Source organism: Cnephaeus nilssonii (genome assembly GCF_951640355.1).
Source record: "Cnephaeus nilssonii genome assembly, chromosome: 7".
NCBI lineage: Eukaryota > Metazoa > Chordata > Mammalia > Chiroptera > Vespertilionidae > Cnephaeus > Cnephaeus nilssonii.
The window spans coordinates 101,646,553-101,672,848 of NC_137078.1; the positions used below are offsets into that span (position 1 = coordinate 101,646,553).

The 26,296-nt window shown below is 66.1% G+C and overlaps 2 protein-coding genes across 2 annotated transcripts in view; both read right to left on the reverse strand.

The window, feature by feature from the left end:
* Nucleotides 1–244: 244 nt before the first annotated feature.
* CCDC27 (coiled-coil domain containing 27) lies at nt 245–13,418 on the reverse strand (the record flags this gene model as incomplete). The annotated part of the gene is given in 12 exon segments (XM_079777890.1): nt 245–863; nt 2,245–2,349; nt 3,553–3,763; nt 3,765–4,024; nt 5,504–5,634; nt 6,153–6,483; nt 6,711–6,803; nt 7,794–7,964; nt 10,307–10,446; nt 10,924–11,034; nt 12,324–12,456; nt 13,161–13,418. Coding segments are annotated over 12 exon segments (2,070 nt in total). The 3' UTR covers nt 245–737.
* A 7,157-nt stretch (nt 13,419–20,575) lies between these two features.
* Nucleotides 20,576–26,296, reverse strand: part of TP73 (tumor protein p73) — a 29,397-nt gene continuing 23,676 nt past the window's right edge. Inside the window, exons 6-12 of the mRNA XM_079777329.1 lie at nt 25,957–26,099; nt 25,618–25,706; nt 24,857–24,978; nt 24,225–24,373; nt 23,855–23,993; nt 23,508–23,601; nt 20,576–21,041 (exon numbers count right to left, since the gene is read on the reverse strand). Of these exons, the coding sequence (XP_079633455.1) occupies nt 20,706–21,041; nt 23,508–23,601; nt 23,855–23,993; nt 24,225–24,373; nt 24,857–24,978; nt 25,618–25,706; nt 25,957–26,099 (1,072 nt within the window). The 3' untranslated portion in view covers nt 20,576–20,705. The remainder of the gene's footprint in view (nt 21,042–23,507; nt 23,602–23,854; nt 23,994–24,224; nt 24,374–24,856; nt 24,979–25,617; nt 25,707–25,956; nt 26,100–26,296) is intronic.

Sequence of the window (26,296 nt, forward strand, 5' to 3'; positions counted from 1 at the left end):
CTTCCTGGGCCGGCTGTCCGGCCCGGCTGCCCTGGCGACCTTCCAACGGGCCGCTGTCCTAGCTCTGCTCCTGTCGGTCTCACCGCCGACCACAGGGAGACCTGCACCCCGGAAAGCTGCCGAGTGTCCTACTGAGACCTTCCCCAGGACCTCCCCTAACGCCACAAACCCTCAGGAGGAGGACCCCAGGCGCTCCCCCTCCCGGGAGCCCCCCCCCCCAGCCTTCCCCTTTCCCTCCTCCCACCAGGCGTTCCTTCACCATCAGCTTCCGCCCCCCAAGCTCCAGGGCCTTCCGGCGCCCGTGTCCTCCCGAGTCCCGCCCCCTCTGTCCCCAGGTGGGTGTGCTCTTGGGGTTTGCGAATGGGCTCTGACTTCTTTCCCCGCAGAACCCGACCGAGTACCGAGCTTGCTGACCCCGTCCGGGCAGACACCCCCCCCCCCCGGGGTCAGACCCCCGGCGCCGTTCCCACACCCACAACAAGGAGGGGGGGGCAGAACTGAAGAGCTGGGGCCTCCTACACCTGGGCCCCGGGAGGACCCTGCACGTGTGGGGTGTCCCCAGGACCGTGCAGGCTGCTGTGCCGACTCCCCAAGAGCGGGTTTTGGGGGGTGGGGTGGGGTGTCGCTGTAGCCCAAGCCCCCTGGGAGAAAAGGGGAGACCCTGGCCAACAACAGAGTTTAATTCTGAATCGGAGCGGAAGCGGGACCCCTCCCCGGCGGCTCCGGACTGGGCCCGGCTACTTGGAGGCCACCTTCTTGGACTTGCTGGTCGAGGTGAACACCTCAGCCATGAGCAGCGGCGGCACCTTGACGCCCTTGTGCCGCAGCTGGTTGTAGTAGTCGATCCGCTCCGAGATGATCCGCTGCGGGAGGAGGCGCCGCTGCCAGGCTGCTCCCCGCCCGCGGGGCACCGGAGGGGCTGGGGTGCCCGCCGCGCCCTCCGGACAGGGGGCGGGGGCAGCATCTGTCTATTTGGGTGGAAAACCCTCCTCCTGGCCGACGGGAGGAGAAGCCACCGCGGGCTCCGCAGCGGCCCTGGCGCTGGTCCCACAGGGACCTCCTGGCGCCTCAGGCCTGACCCCCTCGGAGGCTGCCCCACCCCCTCCCACGGCCTCCTCTGGCCCAGCGACCAAGGAAAGGCTCCCTGGCTCCTGCGTGGTGCTGATGGCCCTTCCCATCATCCCCCCTTCCCCCCCCCCGCCTCCCCCCTTCCTTCTCCCTCCCTCCCTCCATCCTCTTTCCCACCCATCCATCCCTTCCCCTCCCACTCGCTCGCTCGCTCTCTCTTCCACCCTCTCCTCTCTCCCCTCCCCCCTCCCTCTGCCCTTAGTCCAGTGGTCGGCAAACTCATCAGTCAACAGAGCCAAATATCAAGAGCACAACGATTGAAATCTCTTTGGAGAGCCAAATTTTTTAAACTTAAACTTCTTCTAACGCCACTTCTTCAAAATAGACTCGCCCAGGCCGTGGCATTTTGTGGAAGAGCCACACTCAAGGGGCCAAAGAGCCGCACGCGGCTCGCGAGCCGCAGTTTGCCGACCACGGCCTTAGTCCAAACAGTGCCCAGGCCCCACACAGGGTCTCCCTCTCCCCTGAGGACTATTGCCACCTGACAGGAGCACCATTGACCAGCGTCCCCGCACCCCCATCACCGAGGGGCGGAGCCAGGCCTCCGGGAAATGGGGTGCTAGGAGGCCGAGGGCACCGGCTCAGCCACAGAGCCTGGGGCAGCAGAGGCTCTTCCCGACCTGGCCCTGCACCTGAGGGGAGGCACACTCCCTCCAGGGCCAGGGGACCCGCCCTCAGCCCCTCCTGCAGGCAGGTGGGCGGTGACGCCCAGGCCCAGCCCCACCTCCGAGTCCTCTGGGGGGGGGGAGGAGGGAGGGGGAGGGAGGGGTGGCCCGGGCCCAAGCCATGGAAGGGGGTCCGGGTCAGGGCCCTGGCTCAGCAGATGGAGACCCCACTGAGGTGCTAAGAGGCGACCTAGGAGGCTGAGCTGGGCATGGCCTGGCGGCTCCTGCTCCCTTAGACCCAGGCCCCGAGCCGGCCCTGCCCCGCGCCCCGAGGGCTTGCTGCCCGCTCACTGCTGAGAGCAGCAACCCCTGGGAGACCTGGTCCCTTCTGCCTGCCCGACACCAAGGACAGTCCCCGTCCCAGGACGGAGACCCTGCGGGGACCATCAGGGCCGCCCAGCGCCCGGCCAGGCCTCGCCCTCCGCGCCGGCTGCAGCCGGTGCTGCCGTACCTGCAAGGCCTCCAGAATGTCGTTGTCAGAGATCTCGTTGACCAAGGACTTGATCCCGGGGGTGCTGAAGGCCGCCTGGATGATCTTGTTTCTTAGCCTTTCAAGCTGCGAGGGAGCGAAGGGACAATGGCCGCTGGCCTAAGGGGGAAGGCGGTGCCCATCGGGGTGAAGGGGCCCCCCACCGCGTGGTCGGGTGGACAGAGGCGGGACCCCCCTCCTTCCCGGCTTAGGAAGCAGAAACAGGCTGGAGGGATGGACGGCGTCTACCTGCGAGTTAGACAGTCCCAGGTCAGAACCCAGGCCCGGGGCGGCCTCACGCAAGGACCCTCTACCTTCCCAACTTTTTGTTCGTTGGTTAATCCTCACCTGAGGATATTTTTCCCATTGATTTTTCGAAAGAGTGGAAGTGGCGGGGAGAGAGAGAAACATTGATGTGAGAGATACTGACTGGTTGCCTCCTGCACGTGCCCAGACCAGGCAGGGCTGAGGACTGAACCTACAACCCAGGTACGTGCCCTTGACTGGGAATCACACTCCCAAGCCTTTGGGTGTGCTGGCTGACGCTCTAACCACTGAGCAAACCAGCTAGGGTCTCGCCAACTTTTTTTTTTTTTAAAGAAAGGGATCCCTTTTTAAAAAATATATTTTTTTTATTGATTTCAGAGAGGAAGGGAGAGGGAGAAAGAGATAGAAACATCAGTGATGAGAGAGAATCATTGATCGGCTGCCTCCTGCACACCCCACACTGGGGATCGAGCCTGCAACCCGGGCCTGTGCCCTGACCGGGATCGAATCCGGGACCCTTCAGTCGACAGGCCGACGCTCTATCCACTGAGCCAACCAGCCCCCAGGGCTTCACCAACTTTTTTAATTGAAAAAGTAAAACCTGCACATGATTAATAAAATAGAATCAGCCTGGCTGGCGGGGCTCAGTGGCTGAGCGCCGACCTCTGAACCAGGAGCTCAGGGTTCGATTTCTGGTCAGCGCACAGGCCCGGCTGCAGGCTCGGTCCCCAGAGTGGGGCGTGCAGAAGGCAGCCGATCCATGACTCTCTCTCATCATCGATGTGTCTCTCTCTCTCCCTCTCCCTTCCTCTCTGGAATCAATAAATACATGTATTTATAAATAAATAAAAATTCATGAAACTGGGAAGGACCCCCAGGCCACCTCCTTCCCCAGGGGAGCCCTCCTGGCCCCCGAGCCTCCTTCGAACTCCCTCCCTCTCACGGTGGACATCATGAAACCCTGGGGTCCCCACTGTGGACGGGGCGGGCAGGGGCCCTGCTGGCCGCGAGGGGGCGACGTACCCTGGACTGCGCGCTCTCCAGCGCCACCCGGACCTGCTGCTCCGCCTGCTGCGCCAGCTCGATCTTGCCCTGCGCCTGCTCCTGCAGCTGCCGGCGCCGCTCCAGGTGGTTCTGGCACTGGCTCACCTGCGCCTGCAGCTGGCCCACCTTGGCCTCGGCCCCGGCGATGGCGTGCTCCCGCGTGGCGAGCTCCTGCTCCAGCTCCCACACTTGCTGGGGGCGGGGCAGGGGGACCCAGGAGTAGGCCCCCCGGTCCCCCCGCTCCTCCCCCAAAGACAAATCTGGAGCCAGTGACGGCGGGGGGCCTCTGTGCACCCCTGAGTTTGTCGAGTGGGGTGCTGCCGAAAAGGAGCGGCCCGACTCCCCCGGGAGGGGCTCCCCACCCCGCGGTCACCTGTCGCAGGAGGAGGTTGTCCTTCTCGATGAGCCCCATCACCTCTTTCTGCTTCTTCTCTTCCCGGAGGTTGGAGAACTGAAAGGCAGGGGGGTGGCTCAGGGGGCTCCGGGCGGAAGGAACCCCCCACTTCTGGCTTCTCCCTCCCTGAGCCTCAGGAGCGTGAGAGCAGGGGTGTTTCTGATGAGGATGGGGAGGAGGAGGAGAAAGGAACCAAAACACGAGGGTGTTGGAAAGCGAACCCCAAAACACGGAAACCTGAGACCACGGGGGGGAGAGCCGAGCACCAGCCCCTAAAAGTCTCGGGAAGTGGGGGAGCGGGTTCCTTCGTCCCAGCTCGGAGGGAGGAGTTTCAGAAACAGCCCCAACCGTGAGCTGCAGGTGTCCGCTCCGCCCCTTTCCCGCCCGGCGGGAGCCCGGATGTGGGGTCCAGCGGGGGGCCTGGCCTGGGAGAGGCCAGGCTCGGTTAGGGGTAGAGACCCCAGCCTCCAGATGGGGGTGGAGGCGGCACCCGCCTTCCCCACTGGGCTCCCCGCGAGGCCTCACGTCCGGGCAAGAACCCCTTCCAGTCTCCGTGCTCCAGGGGCGTCGACCCAACCCCGAGGGGAGGCCCTTTCCAAAGGGGGCGCGGGAGCCGCTGAGCTGCTGATCGGAGAATCAGGAGGCCCCCCGCCCCCCCAGGTTTCCTCAGAGAAGGACTGCAGGGCCCTGGCAGGTGTGGCTCGGCAGATGGAGCATCGGCCTGCGGACTGAAGGGCCCTGGGTTTGATTCCTGTCGAGGGCACGTGCCTGGGGTTGCGGCTCGATCCCAGGAGGGGGGTGCTGGAGGCAGCCGGTCAATGATTCTCTCTCATCATGGATGTTTCTACCTCTCCCTCCCTCCCCCTTCCTCTCGGAAATCGATAAAATATACATTTTTAAAATGACAGCAGGCTGTGCCCCGGAGAAAAGAAGGGGAAATGTGGATGCAGTCGTTGTAACACAAGTTTTATGAATCACGATAACGGTTCACCAACGCGGTTCAGTTTCGTTGTGCTACCACTAACTGCCCATAGGGGTCAGCGCAGTCAACTCTGGCTGCCGGAGGGGACCCGGAGCGGCCGGGAGGACAGGGAGCCTGGGCGATGCTGAGAGGAGGACCCTGGGCCCTGGGACGTGGGGAGGGACCCCGAGACACGGGGGGTGAAGGTGGTCGCCTTGGGGGAGGGGACTTGGGAGAGGGAGGCCAGGACACTCTGCTTCTGTAACGAGACGGGAACTTGGTTCTCTGAGCGACGTGGGTGAAAAACTCCGACAGACTCAGGAGGCGAAGCTCTGAGCGCGGGCGGGGCCCTCCCCCGGGACTCGGCCCGGAGGTGCTTGAGGAAGGGCGGGGGGGCAGAGGCCAGGAGAAGGGAGGCTGCTGGGGCCGGGGGCGTCAGGGGAGGCAGGGCCTGCTGGGCGCTCCCCCCCACCCCCTGCCTCTACCCGCCCTGGGACCCCGGGAGAGTCCCATCGGCTCCCTAAGTCAGTGTCTCCCGGAGCCGCTGCCCCGGCTGTGGGGGGGGAGGCCCGCACCTTGTCCGTCATGGCCTGTAGCTGCTGCCTCCGCTCCCGCAGCTCCTTCCGCAGCAGCTCGTGCTCCATGTTGACCTTCTGCAGCTGCGACTCCAGGTGGTCCACTTGCCGTTGCAGAGAGATGCAGGCTCCTGAGCGGGGGTGGGGGGGGGTGCCCACAGGAGGGGCCCAGGTCACCAGGCCAGTGGGGAGCCTGACCCTGATCCGGGCGTCCAACTCCCCACTCCCGCCCGCCCTTCCCCACGGGGCTCCCCGCTCAGGAACTCGTGGACCAGCCCGTCCTGCCTGCGGGTGGGGGTGGGGGAGCTGAGCCCGTCCTGCCTGCGGGTGGGGGTGGGGGGCTGAGCCCGTCCTGCCTGCGGGTGGGGGTGGGGAGCTGAGCCCGTCCTGCCTGCGGGTGGGGGTGGGGGAGCTGAGCCCGTCCTGCCTGCGGGTGGGGGTGGGGGGCTGAGCCCGTCCTGCCTGCGGGTGGGGGTGGGGGGGCTGAGCCCGTCCTGCCTGCGGGTGGGGGTGGGGGGGCTGAGCCCGTTCTGCCTGCGGGTGGGGGTGGGGGGGCTGAGCCCGTCCTGCCTGCGGGTGGGGGTGGGGGGGCTGAGCCCGTCCTGCCTAAGCGTGGAGGTGGGGGGGTTGAGCCCGCCCGCACGCCCACCTGTGGCCAGGTTGTATCTGGTCCTGGCGACCCCGAGCTCCAGCTGGAACTCCTGGATCACCTGCTCGTACTCCTCCAGCTGCGCCATCAGCTCCTCCTCGAAGGACTCGTCCCCGGAGCTGAACCTCTTGAGGCCACCGCCCTCCTGGTCCTGCTGCGCCTCCCGCTCCTCGTCCAGCTCCAGCTCCTGCGGCTCCTCCTCCTCGCCCTCCTCGCCCTCAGCCTCCTTCCTGCCCTCGTCCGCCCGCTCGGCTTCCCCCTCCAGGCCCGCCTCCTCCTCGCCTCCAGACTCCAGGCCCCCGGCCCTGTCCGCCGTGAGCTCCTCCTGCAACTGGGGATGGAGGGGCCGCTAGGCAGGGCGCGGGCGCGGGCGGCCTGGCCTCACCGCCTGGGGGACCGCCAGGCACGCGCCCCGGGCGGGCGGCGGGGGCTGCCCGCCGCCCTCACCTGCTCCCTCACAGGGTGACTGAGGGCTGCACTGGGGGGGGGGTACCAGGTGGGGGCTGCAGGTGGGACCCCATGACTCTGGAGGTGAGGCCGGGGTCACGCCGCCCGCACCTGCCGCCAGCGCTGCAGCTCGTCCTCCTTGCAGAAGGTCTTCAGGATGCTGAGCCTGCCCAGGGTCCGCGGCCCGGACTCGGGGAGCCAATCCTGCGGGGCACCCCACGGGCCTCACTCACACGCCCCTCCCTCCCAGGTGATGCACCCACACCCTGCCCTCCTGGGGGCGGGCAGCAGCCCCTCCGTGTCGGGAGGAGGGGTCGTGCCAGCAGGCGGCCGCCCCGCCGGGAGCAGGACCGCAGAGTGAGCTGGGTCATTTGGGGGATCGAGGCCCAGCCTTGGTCACCTCCCCTGCGGCTCTCCGCCTCTCGCACCCCCTCCCACCCCGGGAGGCTGGGCCACGCTTTAGGCCTCCCTGGACCCCTGCGCCCCCTCCCGCCGGCCACCCCACCATCGGCGTCTGGGCAGTTTTCCCTGGCGACATCCGTGGGATTTGGCGATGGTCTGAACACCCCCTGCCCCACTCATGTGTGCCCCGGCATCCAGGGGGGCTGCAGCCTCGGGCACGAGATAAATGAGGTCTTAGAAAGGCGGGGGGCGGGGGGGGCGTGGGGACTGCTTACCCGGCCCCGCAGAGCTGCCCCCACTCCCAGCCCCACCTGGACCTGCCCTGGTCAGTCCTACGCCCCGACCTGGGGGGCGGCACCCCAAGCCCACTGGACAGGCAAGGACACGGGTGTTCCCCGTCCCACAGTCGGGACAGGTTAGGATAATCCAGGTCACGTGGCCTCAGGACACGGCCAGGCCAGTCTGGGGACCCCACCTGCAGGGCGCCCTCCCTCCTGATGAGCGGAGCTGGCCCTCACCCCCCAGGGTCGGGCCCCGAGTCCAGCGCGCACCGCGGCCTGTCCCGGGGAGAGACGGGCGGCCGGGCGCCGGGCCTGTGCAGCGCGTGGCTCTCCCTCCGCACCGTGTTCCCATCGCCTCCTCGGATTCTGGCTCGAAACCCTGAGCCCCAGGCTGAGCTCCCCCAGGGCCTGGCCACCTCCAGGGTGACCGGGTGGGCGGGGCGAGGGCCCTGAGGGTCCCCAGGCGGTCTGGACGCTTTGGAAGCAGGGTCTGCGGCCCCGCCCGGCTCACCTGGCCCACGGACATCTCCCGGCCTCTGCTCTTGAGCAGGCACTTCAGCTGCTTCTTCAGCACCTCCCGCTCGCCCTGGAGGGACAGGATCTCCTCGTCCCGCCGCTGCACCTCCACCTTCAGCTTGGAGAGGCGCTGCACCTCCGCCACCAGCGTGGACAGGCAGTGGTCCTGGGCAGACAGCGGCAGCCCTGAGCGCCCACCATCACTCTTTATTTCATTTCATTTTAAATATGTTTTTATTGCTTACAGAGAGGAAGGGAGAGGGAGGGAGGGAGAGAAACAACCATGATGAGAGAGAATCATGGGTCGGCTGCCTCCTGCATGCCCCACACTGGGGATGGAGCCCGCAACCTGGGCCTGTGCCCTTGACTAGAATCGAACCCAGGACCCTTCAGTCCGCAGGCTGACGTTCAATCCACTGAGCCAAACCGGCCAGGCCAGTGGTCGGCAAACTCATTAGTCAACAGAGCCAAATATCAACAGTACGATTGAAATTTCTTTTGAGAGCCGAAAACCGACTTCTGCGCGTGGGCCACGAAGTTTCAATCGCACTGTAGGTGCGCGCCCGCACGTGGTATTTTGTGGAAGAGCCACACTCAAGGGGCCAAAGAGTTTGCCGACCACTGGGCTAAGGCAACAATCACACTCTTTTAAAAATGTTTTAAATATATTTGTATTGATTTCAGAGAGGAAGGGAGAGGGAGAGAGAGAAACATCCACGATGAGAGAGAATCATGGATTGGCTGCCTCCCGCACGTCCCCTGCTGGGGATCGAGCCTGCAATCTGGGCTGGTGCTCGAACCCGGGATCCACAGGCCGATGCTCTATCCGCTGAGCCACACCAGCGAGGGCCACAACCACACTCTTCCTCACCGCTTCCGGCCATCGGCAGGACAGCAGCTCCAGGCCCAGGTAGAGCAGGCCCCGCTGTTCTGGGACCCAACACCCCGAGCCCAAGACGTGTGCCTCTCTACTGCAGCCGGTCCTGACCACAGCCTTTCCCGGGGAGTCCTCCTGGCTCCTGGCCAGCGCCCACTGTCACTGCGGACACGTCCTCGGTGCAGCCCACGCTGAACCAGAAACTCTCTCCAAAGGCCGCCCAGGGGTCCTCCGCCCCTCACCTCCCCCTCTCCACAGCCAGTGCCCTATATTCTTTTTTTTTTTTTTTTTAATTTACTTCTTTATTGATTTCAGAGAGGAAGGGAGAGGGAGAGAGAGATAGAAACATCAATGATGACAGAGAATCATGGATTGGCTGCCTCCTGCACGCCCCCTACTGGGGATCGAGCCCACAACCCGGGCATGTGCCCTTGGCCGGAATCGAACCTGGGACTCTTCAGTCCGCAGGCCAACGCTCTATCCACTGAGCCAAACCGGCTAGGGCCCGAGGATATTTTTCCATTGATTTTAAGGGAGAGTGGAAGAGCGAGGGAGAGACAGAGAGAAACATCCATGTGAGGGAAACACATCGATTGGTTGCCTCCTGCACGAGCCCCCACCAGGGTCTGGGCCAGGGAGGAGCCTGCAACCAAGGTACCTGCCCTTGATCAGAATCGAACCCGGGACCCTTCGATCCGCAGGCCGATGCTCTACCCACTGAGCAAAACCGGCTAGGGCGCCCTAGATTCTTCAATTGGAGACACAATCCGGGCGGGGTGTTTGGGACACCGGGAACAGAAGGAAGTAGACCCCCCCCCCCAGATGTGAAAGTGGGGACCACCGTAGCAGCGTTAGCACGTGCAAGGGAGGCACCGGAAGGCCGGCATCAGCATGGGTCCTCCCGCTGCCATGGCGATGGCTCAGGGATTTCCTGACCTGGTCGTCTACGTTGTTTACTAAACTCACTGAGCTTGACTGGCCTTCCATTCTATCGGCTCTGCCTGCTGTGTAACCAAACTGAATAGAAGCAGGCAGGACCCGGACTCGTGGGTTCCTCCTCTGGCAAGAGGCTCCCCCTGGCCTCCCATGCCTTAGAAATTCACATTTCCTGTGTAGCATCTTCATTGTCGGCCCTCCTACAGGTCATCCTGGAACCCGCGTGCAGGTCGCAGCACATGAAGATGCTTTTTGATTCTGAGATCGGATTAACGCTGCCGCCAAAATCGAGCAAAAGCATTTTGGGACAGACAAGGCCGGGCCAGCCGCCCTCCGGATGGAGGTGGGAAATGGCGACTCCGCCAGGAGCTGGGCGCAGGCCGCCTCGGCACCCCCGGCCCATGTCACGGTTTCTGAGCGCCCTCCCCCGAGCGGAGGACTGGGCCAAGGCGGGGCCAGTGCTGAGGGCCAGGGAGGCTCTGAGCTCCGGGCTGCGGAGGCGCAGGGGCCAGCGGTGTGGAGAGCCTCTGACTCCCAGATGCCAGAGGAGGGGCCTGGGGGTCGGCTGGACCACGTCCGGGACCTGCACGCACAGCCTTCTAGAAAGAACGGAGCCTGGGGCGCGGGCCGAGCAGCCTCCAGCATTGGTGACGGGCACGGAGCTGGGCGCTGCTCGGCGGGGCGCCTTCTCGTACCTTCTCGTGGATGACGGAGATGTACCAGGGCACCCGCTTCCTCAGGTGGCTCTGATCCAGCACGGGGCTGCTGGTGGCCGGGCTCGGCGGCCGCAGGTACTCCAGCTCCCCCGCGCTCTGACTGAAGGGCAGCAGGGGCCCTGCGGGGAGGCGGGGCGTCGGGCTCTTCCCGGGCGGTGGCCCCCTTTCGCGACCCCTCCGAAGCCCTTCCTGGCCCAGCTGGGCTCCCCAGGCCTCCCGGGCCCCGGCGGCTGTCCCCCCCCCCACCCCCCACCCCAGCCGTGTGTCACTGAGGGGGCGGGGGAGGCACAGAGCAGCCTGCAGACTCCCAGAGCCGGGGCCTCGGTCTCCCTGACGCTGCGGGAGTTTCACCCCTGGGGCAGTGAAATCCGCGTCTGTCTTTGTCTGTAGGAACCACGCACATGGGTCTCGGGACTCCGGGAGGGAAGCATCCCGGGGCCCTACGCCGGGGACGGGCCAGGCAGGTGGGGGCGGGGGGGAGGGCGTTCCCTGGAGCGGGTGGCGCTGGGGAGCAGGGGCCCAGCAGGTGCAGGCAGAGGCCCTGGGGGCTTGGGGACAAGGAGAGGACCCCCGTGCCCAGGAGGCGCTGCCCTCACCGTCCACCTTCAAGTCCGGGTCCTGCTGGCTGGAGACTGAGTCCTTGGTCGGCTTCCAGGCCTCGGAGCCCAGGCAGCTCTCCACGGGCAAGGTCATGGTGGAGGTCACCCCTGCAGGGTGATAAGACGCTGACGCCCTGGGCCCACGTTTTATGCCGTTTCATCTTTTGTTAATCCTCACCCGAGGGTATTTTTCCATTGATTTTTAGGGAGAGTGGAAGAGAGGGAAAGACAGAGCGAAACATCGATGTGAGAGAAACACGTCGATTGGTTGCCTCCTGCACAAGCCCTGACCAGGTCCCGGGCCGGGGAGGAGCCTGCAACCAAGGTATGTGCCCTTGACCGGAATCGAACCCGGGACACTTTGGTCTGCAGGCCAGCGCTCTGTCCACTGAGCCACACCGGCTAGGGCTTTATGCCATCTCTCTTTCTGTCTGTCTCTCTCTTTCTTTTCATCCTTTTAAAATTAATTACAGAGAGGAAGGGAGAGAGAGAGAGAGGAACATCAATGACGAGAGAGAATCATTGATCGGCTGCCTCCTGCACGCCCCCCACTGGGGATCGAGCCCACAACCTGGGCATGTGCCCCGACCGAGAATCGAACCGTGCCCTCCTGGTTCCTAGGTCGATGCTCAGCCCCTGAGCCCCGCCGGCCGGCTCTGTGCCATTCCTTGGCTGCAGGGGCCGAACCCTGGGGATCAACTCAAACGCGGTGGCGACTGCTGCCCACCCCAGGGTGTCCCCTGAAGCACGCCGGGCGCGAGGGCGTTTCTGCAAACCCGCCAAACCCCTTCTGCAGAAACGGCTCCCCGCAAGGTCCTGCCGAACCCCTGCCCCCTCCCGGGCAGAACCTGCTTCCTCTGAGCCTTCGGAGCCCTAATTGATGGGCCCTGTGAGCACCCCCCTCCCCCCCCCCCCCCGCACCCAGGACCCGGCCCCGCCCTTCCCGACACCTGCCCACAAGGCGTGCTCTCCGAGGCCCTGGCCCTGAGGGGACACCTCGAGCCGGGCCGGGCCGGTGGGGTCCTGGCTGAGACCCACCATGCCCATCGCCAGTGGCAGGATGGCACGGTGTGTGGGGAAGGGGAGCAGCCGGGCCCGGGACCTGCAGGCGGGGTGATGCCTGGTGGACCGAGGCCTTCTGTGCCTGCTGCGCGCTCAGCGGCCCCGTCTGAGCCTCAGGACCCGGGGTCGGACTAGACGGCCACCGGCAGCTCGGTGGTCTCTGCCCACAGGCTTGTTCCTCAGCATCAGCTCTTTCCGGAAGCTTCCCTCCCGAATCTTCTCCTCCCCCCGCCCCCCGCCGCACCCCTCCCCCACACACACACTCTGGTGCCCCTGGCCACCAGGAAGGCCGGCCTGGCGGGGAGGGAGCGTGTCTGGGGCCCGTGGGCTCTCACCGGAGCTGGACATGGACGTGGCCCGGGTGCAGAACTGCGGGCAGCCGGGCCTCTTGAGGAACATCTTGCGCAGCTCCTCCATTTCCGACAGGAAGGTCCTGTCCTTGGGGGTGGCATCCTGCAGGAACTCACTCTGTGGAGCGGGGACAGGGAGACAGTCACGGGAGAAAGGCCGGGTGGCCGGGGCCTGGTCCCGCCCTGCAAGCCGCACGCCTGCTGACAGCCACAGGGGCGACCTGCTCTAGAGACCGCGGGGCTGAGCCCAGGTGCCCGTCGGTGTAGAGCGCCCCCGGGGTGGCGGGGGCTCTCCAGTCGCCCTCGGAACATGGCAGCCGCCTGAACCCCACCGCCCCGTTGCCCTTCCCAAGTTCTCTTCTCCCCTTTTGCTCCTTCCCAAGATGCTCCCCGCACCCCCCCCCCCCCCCCCTCAAGGAAGGCTGGGGCCCACGCCGCATCTCCTCTCCATCAAAACCTGCTTAGAGCCCGGCCGGCGGGGCTCAGGGGCTGAGCGTCCACCTGTGAACCAGGAGGTCAGGGTTCGATTCCCGGTCAGGGCGCAGGCCCGGGTTGCCGGCTCGGTCCCCAGTGTGGGTCCCCAGTGCAGGAGGCAGCTAATCCAGGTTTCTCTCTCATCATTGGTGTTTCTCTCTCTCCCCCTCTCCTTCCTCTCTGAAACCAATAAACATGTATTTATAGAAAGTCAGGGCTCTGTGGAGAGCTGTGGGGCGGCCCGGCGGCCTGTGCGGAGGGGCGGCCGGCCCACCTTCTTCCTGTAGTACAGGCTGATGGCCTGGGCCCACCTTCTTCCTGTAGTACAGGCTGATGGCCTGGGCCCACCTTCTTCCTGTAGTACAGGTTGATGGCCTGGGCCGACTTGCTGAGGGAGTGCTGCTTGGGCCGCAGCTTCCACTCCGGCGGCTGGCAGTCCCGGCCCGCCACGCTGCGCAGCACCATCAGGCCCTGCTCCAGCGGGTTGGGCAGCAGGCTCCGTCCCGGCGGCTTCCTGGCCCCCAGCGGCGACAGTGCGGGGAGGGCCGAGGGCTGAGCCGCATTGTCTGTTGGCGGCTGACAGAGCAGCGCGTGGGAGCCTCTCATCGGAGACGGGGTGGCTAGGGGTGCGCGCCCCCCGGGGACCCGACGAACGGGAGGCCGCTTCCAAAGCTCCGCGTCCCGTGGGATCCTGGGAGCAGAGTGTGGCATCACAGATGTCTCCGTGGAAACGGCAGGTCATTGTCGTAATGTCCGGAGCCCCGTCTCAGCTCCCTATTGGGTGGGGATGGGGAAGCCGCCCCGCTGGGCCTCCGGGTGCTCAGAGCAGGGAGAAGTGGCCCCAGGCATCGGCAGCCGTTCTCCTGTTTTTGTTTGTTTGTTTGTTTTTTAATATATTTTTACTAGAGGCCCGGTGCTCGAAATTCATGCACGGGGCGGGGGGGGGGGGGGGGAAGGGCGGTCCTTCAGTCCTGCTTGCTCCCTCTAACAATCCAGGACCTCTGGCTCCTAACCACTTGCCTGCTGGCCTGCTTGATCGCCCCTAACCACTCTGCTTGCCTGCCTCATCGCCCCTAACCACTCGCCTGCCTGCCTCATCGCCCCTAACTGCCTCTTCCTGCCTGCCTGCCTGATCTCCCCAACTGCTCACCTGCCTGCCTGCCTCATTGCCTCTCATATTACACGTTTATTATTATAGATAGTTGCCTTGCTCCAAGTTGTAAGGACCTGCTTGTCATAGAGATAGAAAAGTTTAATTTTTACTCTTGATTATGGCAGTTTGCTGACACGGATGGCCACCAAAGAGGTGACTTACCGAAGGGTGTAGAGCAAACGGTGCTGTTATGTCCTCTTCCGTGAAAACGTGCGTGTCGTGTGTTGTATCTGCCTGGGTACGTGAAAGAGCGAAGTTTCTGTCTGTCTTTGCAATCCTATGAGCGAATTGTGTGAGACCCCAGCCCAGTCTGGTTTGGTGCTCACAGAATAATAGAGGCTTTTTTTTTTCTTTGCCCCATTGGTGGAGATTTCCTAGAAGTTGCAGGATCTCTTCCCTTTAATCTTTCCCCGACACTCTGACTTTACTCATGTCTCTCACCTTTGCTCTCCCTCCATCCCCCACCGCACCAGTAACCTGCTCCAGGCTCCCTTCACTCGAGTGTCTAGGGCAGTGATGGCGAACCTATGACACGCGTGTCAGCACTGACACGCATAGCCATTTCTGATGACACACGGCCGCATGCCGAGGATGAAACATTTGCTGCTCCTGAGGATGAAACATTTGCGACTAGAGTCTTGGAGTTAGTTTTTGCCTCAAAGTGACACACTACCCGAGTTGTGCTCAGTTTTTTGGCGAAGTTTGACACACCGAGCTCAGAAGGTTGCCCATCACTGGTCTAGGAGATGGCGCACCGCGTCCGCCACCAGAACCACGGTTCCCAGCATTCCTGGTGCTCCCCGCGCTCTCGGCTTCCGCTTCCAGCCCGAGGCCTCTCCCCTCCTCTCCCTCCACGCGGCCAGGGCGCAGATGCTGGGCTTGTGTTGCCGGTGCAACGCTGCCAGCATCCTGCCTCGGCCACTATGGGCGCCACCATCTTTGTCGCGGAGTGATGGTTAATTTACATATTACTCTTTAATTAGATAGGCTTGATTCCAGAGAGGAAGGCAGAGGGAGAGAGAGAGAGAAACATCAGTGATGAGAGAGAATCATGGACCAGCTGCCTCCTGCACACCCCACACTGGGGATCAAGCCTGCAACCCGGGCATGTGCCCTGACCAGGAATCGAACCCTGACCTCCTGGTTCATAGGTCGATGCTCCACCACTGAGCCCCGCCGGACGGGCTCCTGGGGTTTTTAGTTTTGTCTGTCTGTCTGTTTTTCCATCATCGACATTTCCCCTCATTTAAACCTGACACTGGCTCAGGGGCTCTGATATGGAAGTGGACGCCCTTGGCTAAAGTCCACAGTTTGGGAGCGTTCTCAGCCCCTGATGTTGTCATTCTTTTCAAAAATAGACGCCGACCCCCGGGAGGCGACTGCGGCCTAGAGAAACGCTCCCTGTGATTTCATTAAACCTCACTATCCGGCTCCTCTTTGGTTGTTGCTAACCCTCACCCAAAGGCGTGTTTCCACTGATTTTTAGGGAGAGTGGAAGGGAGAGGGAGAGCCAGAGGGAAACATCCATGTGAGAGAGGGCCAGGGATAGAGCCTGCAACCGAGGTCCGTGCCCTTGACCGGAATCACACCCGGGACTCTTCAGTCCACAGGCCGGCGCTCTATTCACTGAGTCAGACTGGCTTGGGCCACTGTCCCGGGTACTTGGACACAAGGCCTGGGGCTCACAAAGGACTTTAAGAAGTGGCCTTGGTCCTGGCTGGTGTTGCTCAGTGGTTAGAGCGTCGGCCTGCAGACTGAAGGGTCCTGGGTTCAGTTGTGGTCAAGGGCACGTGCCTAGGTTGCTGGCTCCACCCCCAGTGGGGGGCGTGCGGCTGATCAGTGATTCTTGTCATGGATGTTTCTATTCTTCTCCCTTCCTCTCTGAAATCAATAAAAACATTTTTTTTTTAAAAAGACGTGGCCTCGGTGAGTCTCTGCATCAGGATGAAGCTTCTTTATGGCCATTTCATGGTGTTAAAGCTGCAGTTAAAAAAAAAAAAAAAAACAGGCATAGAAGGCCCCATGCTGTGTGATTACATTTATGTAAAATGTCCAGGACAGGCAAACCCACAGACAGAACGCACCGCAGGGGCGGGGGCAGGGGCGTTGGCAGGGGCGTTGGCAGGGGCGGGGGCAGGGGCGGGGGTGGGGGCTGGGAGATGGAGGGTGGAGGGGCGATCATGGGGGTGGGGCTGGGAGATGGAGGGTGGAGGGGTGCTCATGGGGTGGGGGTGGGAGACGGAGGGTGGAGGGGTGCTCATGGGGTTGAGGGGGCTGGGAGGTAGAGGGTGGAGGGGTGCTCATGGGGTGGGGGTGGGAGACGGAGGGTGGAGGGGTGCTCATGGGGGGGGTGGGAGACGGAGGGTGGAGGGGTGCTCATGGGGGGGGTGGGAGACGGAGGGTGGAGGGGTGCTCATGGGGGGGGTGGGAGACGGAGGGTGGAGGGGTGCTCATGGGGGGCGCTGGGAGACGGAGGGTGGAGGGGTGCTCATGGGGGGGGCTGGGAGACGGAGGGTGGAGGGGTGCTCATGGGGGTGGGGAGCTGGGAGACAGAGGGTGGAGGGGTGCTCATGGGCGGGTTCCCTTTGGGGGGACCAAGTAGTGGCGACGGTTGCCCAGTAGGGTCAGTGTGCTGCATGCCGCCGATGCCACACTCTAAAACGGTGGCTTTTATCTGAATAAAGGAGCTGTAGTTGTCAAAGGTATCCCATCCGCCTACGATGTTGTACATTTTGCTTTTAACAGCATTTCACAGAAGTGAAGAGAAGTGGCCTTTTGTCCGTTTCCCTTCGCTGAGCTCACACCAGAGGCCTGGTGCATGAAGCTGTGCACGGGTGGGGTCCGGCCCGCCCGTTCGGCTGGTCAGGGGGCCAGCCAGGGCGAGGGGACGCGGGAGGTTGCAGGCCGGCTCCGCCCCCTGGTCAAACTCAAGTGGAACTCCCAGTTGAGGGGACAATTTGCATATTAGCCTTTTATTATATAGGAGGAGATATATATGTGTGTGTGTGTGTGTGTGTTTAAATTGCTTTCAGAGAGGAAGGGAGAGGGAGAGAGAGAAACTTCAGTGATGAGCGAGAATCATGGATCGGCTCCCTCCCGCACGCCCCTCACTCGGGATCGAGCCTGCAACCCTTGCACGTGACCGGAAATGGACCCGTGACCCCTGGTTCCCACCGGGCCACACCGGCGGCCACGGAGCACTCGTGTGGGGAGGTGGCGGCCGGCTCTCGGGGGGTCCTCCCGGCCGTGTGCCGAGTGTGCCTCGTGCGCGAAGGACGTTTGTGTGACAATGACCAGGAAAAGACGCAAGCCCGGGGAAGTGCGTGTTAGCACCGTGTTCTCCCGGATCTACGCGAGCCCGCATCCCGCTGCCTTTCCTGGACGGACGGACGGACACGTGTCTCCCCGGCCGCTCAGCACTCCCGCTGGGATGCGGGGGGAGCTCGGAGCCCGCCTCCCGGAGACGGTGCGACAGGCCGGACTCCAGCACCGGCTGCGTGGGGAGGCAGGGCTCCAGGCAGCGGTGCGAGCGCGTTGGGGGGAGGGGGGGCTGGAAAGGTGGCGGGAACGTGCACAGCCAGGTTCACGCCTCAGGATTCGCCAAGAGGTGGACGCAGCCCCGCGCCTGTGCATCGGCGGCTGAGAAACAAAATGCAGCGCACGGCCGTCCGCACGGGGCGGCGGCTCAGCCTGGGGGAAGAAACCGCCGTCGGGCAGCGGGCTCAGGGCTGAGCGCGGACCTACGAGCGAGGAGGCGAGGGCTCCGCTCCCGGTCAGGGCGCAGGCCCGGGTGGTGGGCTCGGTCCCCCGCGTGGAGCTGCGGGAGGCAGCCGACCCACGATTCTCTCTCATCACTGATGTTTCTCTCTCCCTCCCCCTTCCCCTCTGACATCCATAAAATTACATTTAAAAATGAACAAGAGGAGGGACATTGTGGCGCCTGCCACAATGCGGACGACCCTTGAGGACCCGAAAGAACACACTGACTCGCTCCCAGGAGGCCCGGCATGGCCAGGCTCGGAGACGGCACCCGTGCTGGGAGGAGAGCGGCCGAGGCACGTGACTGGCTCCCACAGCACGGAGCGGGGTGTGCTCGCCACGGGCGCCCCATGGGTCGTCCCTAAAGCCAAGACCCAGGGCCCCACGGGCTGGGAGAGCGCGGCCAGGAGGCTGGGCGGCAGGCGGAGCCCAGGTCAGCCCGGGGGGAGGGGGGGGCTGGCTTTGCTGGACCCTGGCCCGCGGACCCTCTTGTCTGGAGTCCACGCTGAGCGCCCAGCTCCGAGGAGCAGCGGGGAGGGGCCGGGGTCCATCGCCTCCCAGGGACACGGGAGAAGCCCACCCGGGGGACGGGCCTGCATGGGGCTGCGTCTCTCTGGCCCGGTGGGAGGCCGCGTGGCTCCGGGTCAGATGGACTCGGAAGAGACAGTCATGGGGACATGTGCTTTATTGTTACAGAAACGACAACCCACTGACACAGCTAACAGACCCCGCCCCTCCCCGAGAGGCACCCCGAGACGGCACCCCGCCGCGGGCCTTCGCGCTGCTCCAGGCGGCCGCACTCACGAAAGACGGCGTTTTCTCACACCGTGAGCAGGTAGGTGCCCCAACCGACCGTGGGCTGGTGTGACAAGGGACACCGAGTCCCAGATCCTCCCTGATCCGTGCGTGGGGCCCGGGGCCGCTGGGCGGGTGAAAGGCCGGCTTCCCGGCAGCACAGCCCTGGGGGCCGACGTGGGGACCCAGCCAGAGCCCGACCGGGAGCGGCCGGCACGGGTGGGGACAGAGACCGGAGGGTGGGTAGCTGACCGGAGCTCCCGGTGTGGGCCCGGAGGGGGTGGGCTGTCCCAGGCCGGCGTCCTCCAGGTCTGAGCAGCGTCCCTCCCGCTTCTTCGCTGCCTGGAGAGCCTCCTGGGCCTGTTCCTCAGCTGGGAAAGGGCAGGACAGGCGCCGGGGCCTGGTGAGGGGAGAAGGGGCGGCGCCACGCCCAGCCCCCCGAGGCCGGGAGCCCAGCGCCTTCCCAGTGACTGTGACCTTGGGCCTTCGATGGGGGTGTATTTGGGGGAGACTGCAGACCCCCAGCTGAGCACCTCCAGCTATTGGCAAAGCCTGGTGCCCGCTGGACTGAGCTGTGCTGTACCTCAGGCTCACATCCCTGCCGCCAGCCAGAGCCTCCAGGGGCCCTGACAGCCCTGACGTACATGTGGTCCAGGGGCCACGTGCGTGAGGGGGAGGGGGCGTCTGGGTCTGGGGACCACGTGCAGGGAGGGGAGGGAGAGGGAGGAGTATGGCCCAGGGGGCCCCTGCAGGGAGGGGGGTGCCGTGTGGTCCAGGGGACACCTGCAGGGAGGGGAGGGGCCACACGGCCGCAGACCCAGGCTCCAGCGGCGGCGGAGGAAGCTGCCTTTAGCCCAGCGGAGGCGGGATGCTTGCGCTCCTGTGGGGGGACGCCTGGCCTGGAGAGGGCCGCGAGGCAGGTGGGGGTGGAGGAGGCCTAGGGCCTGTTCACCCCGTCAGGACAGCGCTGAGCCGCTGAGCCGCTGGCGGTCTCCCTGCTCCCACTGACACGCCTCCCCACCCAGACTCCCCCAGAGCCTGGAAACCCAGCAAGGAAATTGGCATGTGATGGAGCCGGAGGGAGCCTCCCTGCTCCAGACCAAGGGTGTCAGCGGGGAGTTCACAGCCCCGAGCACACCCCAGGGTCCCGGGCTGTGCCCACCTGCCCGGCCTGGGCCTCCCCGCTTCTGTGGCGTCAGTGACAGGGGCACAGAGGGGAGTGACCCACAGGGACCTGCTGATTGGAAAGCGCCAGGCGCCTGCCCCAGCGGTGTCTCACCTCAGCGTGCTCACTGGTCAGGCCCCCCCGCCCCCCCTGCCTGGAACGAGGGGCTCGCATCACCCCTGCCCTGCAGCCGGGCTCCCAGCGGCCCCATCAGGCGGGCACGCAGAAGCCACCGCCCAGCCCAGGAGGGACCTTCCTGTCCCGCTCCCTCGAGGGGGTGGGGCTCCCCCTGCCCCAGCCTCCAACTTGCATGGTCAGCAAGGGGAGGGGGTGCTGTTTGACAAAAGGGCTCCCCCCCCCCCCCAGCCCCAGCGCCTCCAGGCGGCCTCTCCATCGGGCTTCATCCCCTCAAGCCAAACCAGGGCGCCACAGGGAGAGCCCCGCCCCCTCCAGCCCGGCTTGCTGCCCTGGGCCTGGGCCCCCTGGGCGGAATCCCACAGGGAATGTTACAAGCGAGGTTCTTTAAAAAAGAGGCCGACCCGCCAGGCGGAAGTATGGTTTTATCAAGCAGCGACAGCGCCTGTCCCGAGGAGCCTGCCTTCCCGTCCACTGCCGGTCCCCGAGGGAGGGGGCTGTGGCCAGCGGTGCCGCAGGGCCTGGGGGGTGCCCCCCTCCCCTGGCCAGGCTCCCTGGGCCCCCAGGAGGGACCGTGCGCTCGGCAATGCTCCCCTCCCGGCTCCGCCAAGTCCCGGCATCGCTGGCTCCGCACACCCTCCGCGCAGCAGCTCCGCGCGTCCCTCCGGGCCAGGCGCACGGTTCACGGGCGGCCTCTCCCGGGCTCTGAAGGCTGCGCCTGGCTTTGTCCCGGGCACAGCCCCAGGTCCAGCCTCCGGGGCAGATGTTGGCAAAAAGGAAGAGACAAAGCCAGGCTTCGCAGCCTCGGTCCGCAGGGGCCCCGGCGCGCTCTCCGCGGGTCCCGGGGCGCGCGCCCTGCCTCCCCGGCCGCGCGCGCCCTCGCCGGTCAGTTGGCCTCCGCCTCCGTGAGCTCCTCCTTGATGGCCTGTCTCCGCGCCTTGCAGTCCGGGAGGTCGAAGCCGAAGTCCGCCCACTCGTCGGGCGCCGCGCCCGCGCCGGAGCCGCGGTTGGGGATGGTGATGGTGTGGCGCACGCGGAAGTGCACCGCCTCCATGACGCGCTGGCGCGGCAGCTCCCCGGCGCCGCCGAGGGCGAAGGTGGCCGCGTTGCTGCTGGAGCGGATCAGCTGCTGCGCCCCGCAGTCGTGGCTCTGCTTCAGGTCCTGCAGGCCCCGCCAGATGGTCAGCCGGTACTGGTCCGGGATCTCCAGGGCGCCCAGTTCCTGCGAGAGCGGCGGGGGCGCGGCCTTGTTGGAGGCGGAGCCGCAGGCACTGCTCACCCTCTGCCTACGCGCCCTCTGCCTGGGGACCCCCTGCTCCCTGCAGGGCCCCAGGACCCGGAGGGACGAGGGACCCCCTGACCTGCAGGGCCCCAGACGCTCTGGAACTTGACAGTGGGGTGCAGTAGAGCAGCTCTGAGGGTCCCACAGGGACCGGACCGGAGTCTGGGTCCCCCTCCTCCCCTGCCGCGGGCCTGGACACGCCCTGTTTTGGGGGCCCTGACAGGGGTCAGGAGGGCTAAGGAGTGAGGATGTGCTAGGACAGAGTGTGTGTGGTCCCTGCCAGCTGTGCACGGCCTGGGGCCCCATCTACCAGCCGCGTGACCAATGCGCCGGGCCTGGAGGGCCTTCTGGCTCCCGGCCCCTGAGACCAGAGCTGAGGCCCGGACCCCCCACCCCTGCCCGCACATCCCGCTGTGAGGGGCCAACATGAGCAGGCCCAGCGCGGGGTCACAGGGACGCGAGCGGACACACAGGCGGCTGACAGGGCCCTCGGAGCGAATGGCCCGGTTCCCGCTGGCAAACCCGGTGCCTGGCCGCTGGCTCTGGCTGGGCCCCAGCCCGGCGCCTAGAGCAGGGCAGTCCTCCGCGGTTTAGGAGAAACCACGGCTGGCTGGGTGAGCCGTGTGAGCTGAGCTCAGCGTGCTGGCAGCCCGAGAGCCTGCGTCCCCGTGAGCGGGCGCCGACGTAGACCGGCTCCGAGGCCCCCCGCCTTGGCCTCTGGAACTCTGAGACTCAGACAGCCCTCTCCCGCCTGGCAGCCTGGCCGCTGGGGGCCGTGATCTCCAGTTGCACCACCCTCAGCCCACCCTGAGCCACCTCAGCCACCGCCCGTGCCACCCCAGCCCGCCCCGTGCCACCCCATCCCGCCCCGTGCCACCCCAGCCCGCCCCGTGCCACCCCAGCCCGCCCCGTGCCACCCCAGCCCGCCCCGTGCCACCCCAGCCCGCCCCGTGCCACCCTCAGCCCGCCGCCCGTGCCACCCCAGCCCGCCCCGTGCCACCCTCAGCCCGCCCCGTGCCACCCTCAGCCCGCCGCCCGTGCCACCCCAGCCCGCCCCGTGCCACCCCATCCCGCCCCGTGCCACCCCAGCCCGCCCCGTGCCACCCCAGCCCGCCCCGTGCCACCCTCAGCCCGCCGCCCGTGCCACCCCAGCCCGCCCCGTGCCACCCTCAGCCCGCCCCGTGCCACCCTCAGCCCGCCGCCCGTGCCACCCCAGCCCGCCCCGTGCCACCCCAGCCCGCCCCGTGCCACCCCAGCCCGCCCCGTGCCACCCCAGCCCGCCCCGTGCCACCCCAGCCCACCCCGTGCCACCCCAGCCCGCCCCGTGCCACCCCAGCCCGCCCCGTGCCACCCTCAGCCCGCCGCCCGTGCCACCCCAGCCCACCCTGTGCCACCCCAGCCCGCCCCGTGCCACCCTCAGCCCGCCCCGTGCCACCCCAGCCCACCCTGTGCCACCCCAGCCCGCCCCGTGCCACCCCAGCCCACCCTGTGCCACCCCAGCCCACCCCGTGCCACCCCAGCCCACCGCCTGCACGGCCAGACTTGCCTACGCTCATGCGTGGACTTCAGCCAAAGCCAGAGGTGGGGATATGGACGGGCTTGGGATAAAGGTTTCCCAAATTTCACAGCCCCCTGCCCACACTTCAAGAACAGGAACGGCCAGAGCCCACCCAGAGGGAGGGGAGAGCCCTCTGCCGGCCGGGCCTGCAAGCCAGCCAGGCGCACGGGCAGGCGGGCGGGCGTTACCTCCAGGGTCAGGTTCTGCAGCTGGTAGATGCTGTGCATGCCGTGGGTTAGGGTTAGGGTTAGGGTTAGGGTTAGGTACCTCCAGGGTCAGGTTAGGGTTAGGGTTAGGGTTAGGGTTAGGTACCTCCAGGGTCAGGTTAGGGTTAGGGTTAGGGTTAGGGTTAGGTACCTCCAGGGTCAGGTTAGGGTTAGGGTTAGGGTTAGGGTTAGGGTTAGGTACCTCCAGGGTCAGGTTAGGGTTAGGGTTAGGGTTAGGGTTAGGTACCTCCAGGGTCAGGTTAGGGTTAGGGTTAGGGTTAGGTACCTCCAGGGTCAGGTTAGGGTTAGGGTTAGGGTTAGGGTTAGGGTTAGGGTTAGGTACCTCCAGGGTCAGGTTCTGCAGCTGGTAGATGCTGTGTGCCATGTGTTGGGGTTAGGGGTAGGGTTAGGGTTAGGGATAGGGTTAGGGTTAGGGTTAGGGATAGGGTTAGGGTTAGGGTTAGGTACCTCCAGGGTCAGGTTCTGCAGCTGGTAGATGCTGTGCACGCCGTGGGTTAGGGTTAGGGTTAGGGTTAGGGTTAGGTACCTCCAGGGTCAGGTTCTGCAGCTGGTAGATGCTGTGCGCCGTGTGTTGGGGTTAGTGGTAGGGTTAGGGATAGGGTTAGGGTTAGGGTTAGGTACCTCCAGGGTCAGGTTCTGCAGCTGGTAGATGCTGTGCACGCCGTGGGAGGTGAGCCGCTCGATGCAGTTGGGGCAGCCCAGGCCTGTGAGAAAGCTGCAGAGGATCCGCCTGGCTGGGCGGGTGCTGCCCCTACAGGGCAACTCCTGGGCACCCCACCGGCCACCCTGCCATGTGGCACAGCCTCCAATGACACCCCAGCTTTTGTTGGGGATCCACTCCCTCCTCTCAGTCCTCCGCCTCTGCCTACTCTCTACAGGGCGAGGGACAGACACGCGGACAGCGGGCAGGAGCCGCGAAGGGGCTGGGGCAGTGGGTTAGCGGCAGGGCCCAGCAGCAGCCCACGTACCTGACCAGGCTGGGGTCGGCGTGGTAGGAGGGAGGCGGGGTGCAGTGGGACCCCGAGACCATGGGCTGGGAGCTGTGGCTGCCGTTCATCTCGCCGTTGGCCGGCAGGGTGTGGCCGTGGGTGTTGAGGATCCCGGGGCCTGGCGGGAGGCGGGGGGCCTGTCTGAGGCGAGACACAGCCTCCCCCCACCCCCTCCCCCGGAGCAGGACTGGGTGAGGGGTCCCCGTGGCTGTGCCTCCTGTCGTGGCCGGAGCTGCTGGGCGAGGGCCCCCGTGTGGGCCCTGAGCTGGGCGGAAGCGTCCTGTCCGGAACCGGGCCTCCCCTTGGGCCTCCCCAACCCACCTTGGGGCCCCGCTGCCCAGCAACTCACCCATGGGCCCCAGGCTGGGCCCGGCCGCAGAGCTGTGCGGGGGCGGCTGGCCCACCAGCTGGTTGACCGAGGGCAGCTTGCTGACCCCGCCGTGGGGTTTGTTCACGGGCGAGAGGACCGGCCCGTAGGACGGAGGCTGCAGGTGGCCCCTGCTTGGAGAGGGGCACCGTGTGGGCAAGCTTGCCCCTCAGTCACCTCCACCGGGCGCCCCTGCCCAGGGGGGTGGGGACGCTGACCCCTGGCCCCGAGCGGAGGTGTGAGAGCCACCTCCCTCCTCACCCAGCCTGCCCAGGACGAGGTGCTGCCCTCACGGGCCGGGCCGCGGGGGAGGGCGGTGGGCGGCTCCTGCCACTGGCGTTGCCCTGGGTGTTGGTGGGTTGGCACTGCTCCGACCACCCCTCCTCACCCTCCGGGCAGTAGGCGTTTAGGGCGCCCCTCGGTGGGAGAGAAATCGGTGCTGGCCGTGGCCATGCAGGCGGGGAAGGCCTCCTGGAGGAGGGGACGCCACACGCTGCCCGTGTGGAGGCCGCGGTTCGGAGGGATGCCTGGCCCTGGCCGCGGCCCGCCCCGGAGGCACTCACGGGGTTGGAGGGATGCCTGCCCCGGCCGCGGGCCGCCCCGGAGGCACTCACGGGCGCTGCAGGAGCTGCTGTTGCTGCCGGTAGGACTCCAGCACCTGCTGCGGCACCAGCTCCACCAGCTCCAGGCTCTCCTTCACCTTCATCAGGATCTCGAAGTTCTCCCGGCCCCGCACCTGCACGGAGGCAGCCCTCTGCCCAGGCCGCTGAGCCTCGGGACCCTCAGCCCCTCCTCCCCTCTTCCCCAGGAGGGCGGGCGGTGTCCTCTGTCCACACAGCCACGCCCACCCTTCCCTGCCCCCGAGCCTTCACCCGGCCTCTCCACCCCTCCCCAGCGCTCAGCACACGCAGGGTTCAGGGCAGAGGACTCAACGAACAGGGGGTTTTAGGAGTCGGGGCTCATTGACTCAGAAGTGCAAAGCTCGCCTAACGGAAGACCGGTCCTAGCCAAGCACGCGGTGACGTAATCCGCCAACTGGATGGTTCATGTCGCGTGATACTTGTGTAGCCGTGGGTGACAGTGATGTAGCTGCCAGACCTAGACTGGGGGGTCCTAATGCCCGCCCCCCTGGAGCTGTGTCATCCACAGCTGTGTCCAAGCTCGGAGCTGCCGACGCAGACCCTGACTTGGCGGCATCTGCTCTCCCTGCGGTCCGCCCCGTCTGGTCTGGCTCTGGGACCGGCTCTCCCCTCACGCACCTGCCACCGGCAGGGCGGGTCTCAGCTCTCAGGGTGTGACCGGCCACTCCGGGCTGCCTGGTGGCCCCACGTCTCCCCGCACCGTCCCGCCTGGGCTCGCCGATCGGGACACTCACGTGCATGTAGTACACGTCCTCGTCCCCGTGCCGCCGCTTCTTGGCGCTGGGGCCCAGGGCGGGCACGGCGGAGGGGCCCTGCTTGAAGGCTGGAGGGCCGGGCGGGAAAGGCTCTTGAGCGGCAGGGTGGAGGCGGGACAATGCAGATACAGCCAACGGGACACCCGCGCCCTCCCCGCCCCCCCCATGCCCGATGGAGCTGGACCCGGCAGCCCCGAGGGGGGCTGGCTCTCTGCCCTGAACACAGGCTCGCGACGCCCCCTGCCCGCGTTTCACCCGAGTCCCCGGGGCAGGTCCCGCACTGATGCCCCCCCCCCCCCCCGCCGGAGCCCCGCTCACCGCGCTTGCTGGCCGCCCCGCTCTTGGCGGCGCTCTCGTTCAGGGCCTGCTGCTCCCGGTAGTGGTCCTCATCGGCTTTGCGGTCTCGGCCGGGACACGCGCAGATGCGGCCCTCGAAGGACCGGCGGCCCAGCACCTGGCCACTGCGGGAGCAGCGGGACGGAGCTCAGGCCCAGCCCTGCCCACCCCCCCCCCCCCGCGCCCAGCTTGGACTGGGAGGGGCCAAGGGGTCGGGACTGAGTGACCGCTGCCCTCGGAACCCAGGTCCCTCCCAAGGCCCATCCACTCATCTATCCAGCCCCGGAGGCCCCACCCTGCCCGCGCACCCTCTGCAGGGCGC